Raw genomic sequence first — 6,977 nt, forward strand, 5'->3', positions numbered from 1 at the left:
AAACGAGCAGTAACAACAGGTTTGTATTTTCAAAACTGAACACCTGGAGTGATTATTTCGCATATGAATCCATTCAAAGAACACATCAATATTTTCCCATCCATTAGGCAAGTAAGATTTCTCACACTAAATCTTCTCCAGCCTACTGAAGTTCTTATTGTGTGGAAGTTCTTTTTAAAAGGAGAACACTCCTATTATAAACTACTTTAGAAAGTCCGGTTGGGCTCAGAAAAGGGCTTAGTAAAGGTACTGTTACTAAGAGGTTCAGAAACCCCTTCAGCATGCAAAACGAGTTCTCCAATTCTGCCATAGTTCTTTATTTTTAAGGGCTGGGGGGAAGTAAACTTCTACAACAGACTTTTTTTTTTTACAAACCAGTAAACACTTGAACCACTGAGAAACACTTCTACCATTTGCAGTTGTTTTTTTGAAAGCAGTATAACTTAATTCTCCCATGACTTAAAAGGTTTTTCAGTAATTAAAAACACAACAATAGAGTCCCAAGTTTCTTAGATTATGTAAAGCACTACACTGTTGCCTTTCAAAGGCTTCCAGGTCTACCTGAAAATCTAAGAGGTTCATCAGGGTTTTGATTTTTCTAAATTCACACGAGGAAGGTCCTTTTAGATTTTATAATTATCATTGACTTGATCTACCTTGTTGTAAAATAATATCAACTGGGGTTTATTGCTAGCTACAAAAACAGCCGAATGCAGCAGTGCATTTCCAAGTGAACAGGTATTGCTGGGGCCTCTAAGCCTTACCTTACACCTGAGGCTGCAGCTGTCCAACACACTTAAAATATGTGACTAAAACATGTCAGGTCTTTTTGTCTTTTATAACACCTCTGAACAGGACTATAGTATAGCCTTGAGGACTAGGAGAAAAAAAGCTACAACAGGCCCTACCCTCTGCTTCTATATACCCTGTGGAATGGCTCACTGACTGTCTTGCAATAGCTGACTCCTCCTCTTTTTGCTTTAGAACATGGTATTTTTCCACAGAACTTTCTCACGTAAAGCTGCATAGGGAACTGAGTTGTGTAGGGCTCTCTGGATTCTGGCCAGAATACACCTACCTGAAAATAGCCATCTTAGTATTGTCGTTTCAGGCGTTAGTGGAAAATTCTGCCAGGAACATATTCTCTAGTTCGTTAGCAATACAAACGTTTTTGTGAAAGGCACAAGGCAAGCAACAAGCCATCCGAACAATCCCACACATTCTTAAGGGACCACTTCTCATTAAATTGCCCTGTTGTAGTATGTTGAAAAACAGTAATTCAAACATGCACCCTTTTAGTTTAGTGCATACAGTTTTACATTCTGTGTATTTTAGCATGATCCACAAATTTCTTCAGGTGATTCAAGTTATCCCACCATTTGAAAAGAAAAGTCTCCGCGATTAGCCTGAACCAGGGAGTAACCTTAATTTCATTCCGTGATGCCTTTTCCAAGAGTTCCTTCAGTTCCTTCTGTGTCACATAGCAGTAGCTTTTAATTTCATTCGGATCTGGATTCAGTGTCACATTCTTCTGCACAAATAGGATATAATCTATTTCATGTTCTCCCCAGATCCCATTGGATCTAGCTTTGTAGTGAATTCGGGTCAGGTAGAAGATTTCTTCTGGAGTTACCTACAATCCAAAACTTTGTGTAAGACTGACAGCCAAAAGTACTTCAGTAGTTCTAATAGGCAGCATTTCAGAGCCCAATGCAAGGCTATTCTCCCAAAAGAGAACACTACATTCTGCCATTTGGAAAGGGTGGAGTACTGCTTCTTGCTTTAATTTCTAATGTCACTTTTAATACAAGCACTGACTTTGGTCCCAAGCAGGACAGGGCAAATCCCCACCCCCCACCATGGGTCAAGGTACTACCTGGAATGATATGCAGTGCTGTACGGAAGGCTGCAATAGGGTGATAAATGTGCTTCTGCTGATATGAGGCTACAACAGCCCCCCAGGAGATATCCTGGGATAATATTACGTACTGAAATTTTAATGTATGACAGAACAGTATATTTTATAGCATAGGTTGAATGATTCCATATCTTAGCAGGTTCTTTTCTGTGTTGTCCTCATTCTTTCCTGTCAGGCACCTATAGGAAGTTGGCCTTTTTGACTATTGTAAAACACCAAATTTCTTGGGAGTTGTGAAAGAGCCACATAGTCCCATATGTTCAACTTGGGGAATAGGACAGTTTCAAGTTTCCAAACAAATAACAAAGCTCTAATTAGTAATTAGGGCTCCAAATACAGCTAGATGCTAGTCAGCTACTTTCCCCCAGAGAAGTCATCACTGTGAAGGCAGAACATTATTTACCTGTTCCAGTGGAATTCCCAACTCTGCTTGCAATCGTCTTTGTGCTGCTCGTCGAACACCAACTGCGTTATTTTCTTCCAGTTCCAGTGGTGTGCTGAGGGGATGGCTGCAACAGGTGTTGGTAAAACAATCTACAAAGCATTCATGTGGATTAATATTGCTGAGCATTTAAACAAGGAAACAACAGTCCACCCCATCAACATTTTTCACATTTTACAAAGAAATAAATGGACTTCCACAGAAACCGTTCTCAAGGACTGGAAGACCATTGGGAATCCAGTTCAAAAATTTATTGACACAGAAGATGTGCTGACACTATTTTAAAAGTCCTTTTAAGGTTTCAAAAAATGCAATATATGCTAAATCTTCTAGTTCAGATTTTATTATTGGATTCCAAGACCTAGTTTTTATTTTACTTAGAGTACCAAAGCCATTGGTGGAAACCAGGCTTGGATGTCCTTATCATTTTGTTTACTCAACAGAAAACATAAGCCAAACACAAATTTTACTCTATGAGATAATCCTGAGAATCATTCATCATCAATGCTGTGCTCTATAAAACCAAGATTATTACGACACGCACCAGGGAAAGTGATTTTTGCATCTGATCTCTGTTGCAAAAGCAGTTTGTTCTCTGAATTGAACAAGAAAACACTGAAAGCACGATGCAGCAGTCCTGTAACACAGAGTTATGTAAGTAATTTTAAAAGAAGTTGTATTTCAAAAAGAACAGCAAATTCAACCCTTGTTTTCAATTATCAAATTTTAATTTTAAATTATATTCGGCAAAGAAGAAATCTTCTGTTTCTATAGCATAATATCAGCTAATATTTTAAACACAACTGTGAGCTTTTCTTTTAAGGTGATTTCTGGCATAAAGAAAAGAATTACAGTAAGCTCTAATTTGTTAACTTGGAGACCCTCTTACAATTTCCTCTGGAGAGCTTCACTGGAGTCAACTTAAATACAGGTCCATGCTCAGTATGAGAAATTATAAGCAAAATATAATAACACAATGGAACAAAAAGAATCTGTTGTGCCTCCTTGATCCCTGCGGAAACATTATTTTGTGTACAAATGTCAGTTTTTCACAGGGTCTGTACTTCAGCAAACCACTTCCATTAAGCTGTGTGTGTGTAGCATATTGCCCTGTCTGTATCTTCATTCAGACAAGCTGTTATTCAAATATGGGACTTCAACTGAAATCCATGCAAGGGCAATATATTCTGGTGATAAGTATATCCAAAAGGTTGGCTTAACAGATTGATCAGAAGTGATATTAGTGAAAGCATGATTGATACATTCTTCTATTCCTGTCATCTTCCAGATTTTAATAGCCATTCAATAAAAGCTACTAGAGTTAACTTTGTTAGTTGCTTGGAAACCTTTGTTAAACAGAAACACAATGTACTTGCTTATATGTCTATACAAGGAAGACTTGACTTATTTTATATAGGTATACACACACTTTTATCAATATTTGCAGTGAACATCTGCAGTTGCCCACAAAGGTAATGCTAAATGAAATGGCAGGGCACAGAAAAAAATAGTCTGTGGTACCTAGAAGCCAGTTAGCAAGCGCAAGTAACTTTTCAACTCCCTACTCAAAAGATCCCCATCAGCAATTCACACCTGTCTTGGAGATGGATTTACAAGTTCAGTTGGTTCATCTATATTAGTCTCGGTTTTTGGTTTCATATCCTCCAGCTCTCCTTTCACCATATACAACTGGACCACAAACTGATGGAAGCACTTGAATTGTTGTACCAGACAGGGTAAGTACACAATCTAATACGGGCTTTGGGGCAAAAACAACTTTACATACAATGAATTGGAAAATACCTTTCTCAATGTTTTCATTCAGATGGCAGTTTTTCTTGGTATCTGCACCAATTCTGTTGTCATTTTCATCAATAACAATGCACATCTCTGCCAGCAGCTGTACTTGCTGTTTATCCAGATCATCAGTATTTATTTCTGGCATGGTTGCAATATTGATCTTTCTAAGAAAAATACTAATTACAAAAAAAAAATCCCTCAGAAAAAATCCCCAAAACACACAATTATATGAATACTTAATCATTTCCATTTAATTTTTCCATAGAAATAAATGTGGGATGTATTGTCAATTACAGCTTGTACTGGGTTGTTCCAACATCAGCTGATTCCTCCCTGAAGATCGGTTCAGTTCTACTAGTCTTCCTCTAGTGTAAAGAGCCTTCTACCACAACAGGTCTACAACGTTAACAGAAGAGACCTTTGGGTAACCCATGGTATTGAACTTTAGTTGTCATGGCAATTCCTGCACACAATTTTAGGAGCCAGTTTTAAGAACCAGGATGGCGTAATGTTTTCATTGTTTTATATTTTTATCTTTTCGTATGTATATTTTTGGTCTGTTTTTAATAGTGTGTTTTCTGTTTTAGTTTTTATTATGTATATTTTTAATTCATTAGCCGCCTTGGCAATTGTTATGAGAACAAAAAGGCAGAATGTAACTTTTGTAAAATAAATAAAATACAGGGTAGACTTCTGGACTAGGTGCCAGTTCAACTCACCACATGCCAAAATGCTGAAAAAGCAGGATGCATATCTCTGGGTGTGTGTATATATATAATGCTTATGCTTTATATCTGGAATGCTATGAAGTTATATAAACTACCCTCAGGACTCCCTCCCTAACTAGAGCTTGTACTTTGATCCTCATCCAGAATTCTCACCAACCTCAGCATTAAGTCCACATCGCAGGTAAGTCTTTGCTTGTTTTAGCTGGTCCTTCCCAAGGCAAGAAGCATGAACATACAGGCATGTCAGGCAAAGAAGTTATCAGAAAGGCTACAGACCCAAATATCCTTCCAGAACAGCACATTCCAATGGCAATGCACACAGCGAGCCTCACTGAAGCATGCATAGTGTTGGGCTGTTAACCACTGTATCATGCTAGTAATGGGTTGGGGGGGGGGAGGGGAAAGAAGGCAGCCTTGTCTCAGTCAAGGAAGGAAACATTTTACAATACATCATTGTCCTTCCCCAGAGCTCAGAGTGGCGTGCTTCATCCTTCCCTTGTCTGACTTCACACCCTCCTTGGGAGGGTAGGTTAGGCTTGCAAGAAAACCACTGTTAAGCGAGAACTTGAACTCAGGCCTCTCAAGTCCAGATCTGGTGTTTTTCTAACCACTACACCAATGTTCCCTCTAAGCTGTGGGTGGATTCCTGTGAGCAGAAAGTCTACTTTGTGAGCTACTAGCATTAAAGCTGCGAGCTGCTGCAGAAATTATTGTGCTCTGGAGTCATTTTTTTGTGAGCTAAGGCAAAAATGTGTGAGCCAGAGGCTAAAAAAACTGTGAGCTACCTCACACTAGCTTAGAGCAGGGGGTGGCCAAACTTGCTTAATGTAACAGCCACATAGAATAAACATCAGATGCTTTGAGAGCTGCAAAACACGAACGTCAGATGCTTGAGAACCGCAAGGAGGGAAAAAAAATAGATGGAAGTAGAAAGAAAGCAACTTTAAATCCCTTCTCTAAGACAATGACAAATCCCTCCTCAAATCCAGCCAACAGGGCAGTGGAGGCTTCGAAAGCCACACAGCATGAGCCACAGGTTGGCCACCCCTGGCAACACTGCAATACACCCAGGCAGGGAGTTTGTCCTGTGCCCCCAGTCCTCGTTCGTAGGTGCTCCATAACTGGCCTGGAGAAAGAAGCTCGAAGCTGTAACACTGCAGTGGAGCCTCCATGCCCAGACGCAGTGCTCCCCTTCGAAACACTGCGGGGAAACCTCCCTGACCGCCTTCCCGTTCTTTGCGGGGACCTGACGGAATCGCCAGCAGAGCCGCGGGGGAACCACGGAGACTCTGCAGCGGGGCTTTCCCCGGCCCCGCACCCGCCCCTCTCCCTGCCCGCGCTGGAAGTCTCCTCACCGTTCTCTGCTTCCAGGCCACGCCGCCCTACCCCTCAGGCCGGCCAAAGGAAGCGGCGACAGGAAGTCCGGAGAGCGACGGCACCGACAACGACGACGCACCCGGCAGACCGCAGGAGAAAGAATGCGCGCCGCCGCCGCCTCGCCGTCCCCACCTGGCCCCACAGCCCCGGCAACCGACGCCAACCGACGCGCCGCGCGCCACATCGCCAGTCACCCCGCCTCTCCCCCTCCCCCGCCAATAGCGGCGCACTTCGGCCCCTGCGTCACGCCGTGGGCCGATCGCGCCACCGCAACGATGCGCCAAAAGCCCACAGCTCGTCCACCCAATCGGGAGCGAGGGGACGCTCACCTGCCTGGAGCCTACCCAATAGGGACAGGTCGGAGCCGAGTGTGGAGAGCGCGGGATTGGCCGAGGGGCAAAGAGCGAAAGGACGTCGAAGAAGGAAAGGGGCGGAGCGAAAAAAGCCTGAGGGCCGAAGAAAATTGCGGGTTCGATAAAGCGAAGGGGGCGGGGCTAGCGACATCTCCTGGGTTATATCTGATTACCAGGTGACAGAGATCAGTTCACCTGTCCTGGGGGGAAAATCCACTTTGGAAGGTGGACTCTGTGGCATTATACCCCAGTGAAGTTACTCCCCGCCCCGAACCCTCTCCTCCTCATGCTCCACGCCCCCCCCCCCCCCAAATTTCCAGGTATTTCTCAGCCTGGAGCTAAGTAAGAGTCCAGTAGCA

At 42.7% G+C, this 6,977-nt stretch overlaps 1 protein-coding gene across 2 annotated transcripts; it reads right to left on the reverse strand.

Moving 5' to 3' along the window:
* Nucleotides 1–301: 301 nt before the first annotated feature.
* IDI1 (isopentenyl-diphosphate delta isomerase 1) lies at nt 302–6,487 on the reverse strand. Of its 2 annotated transcripts, none has more exons than XM_060248089.1 (5): nt 6,244–6,487; nt 4,164–4,336; nt 2,905–2,997; nt 2,322–2,452; nt 302–1,633 (listed from the first exon to the last, which is right to left on the reverse strand). In XM_060248089.1, the coding sequence occupies exons 1-5, from the start codon at nt 6,447–6,449 to the stop codon at nt 1,316–1,318; spliced, it is 921 nt and encodes a 306-aa protein (XP_060104072.1). In that variant the 5' UTR covers nt 6,450–6,487; the 3' UTR covers nt 302–1,315. The 2 variants fall into 2 exon arrangements, with proteins under 2 accessions (XP_060104072.1, XP_060104073.1); XM_060248090.1 differs by having other exon boundaries at nt 4,164–4,324; nt 6,244–6,421.
* Between the last annotated feature and the right edge of the window lie 490 nt (nt 6,488–6,977).

Source organism: Heteronotia binoei, chromosome 10 (genome assembly GCF_032191835.1).
Source record: "Heteronotia binoei isolate CCM8104 ecotype False Entrance Well chromosome 10, APGP_CSIRO_Hbin_v1, whole genome shotgun sequence".
NCBI lineage: Eukaryota > Metazoa > Chordata > Lepidosauria > Squamata > Gekkonidae > Heteronotia > Heteronotia binoei.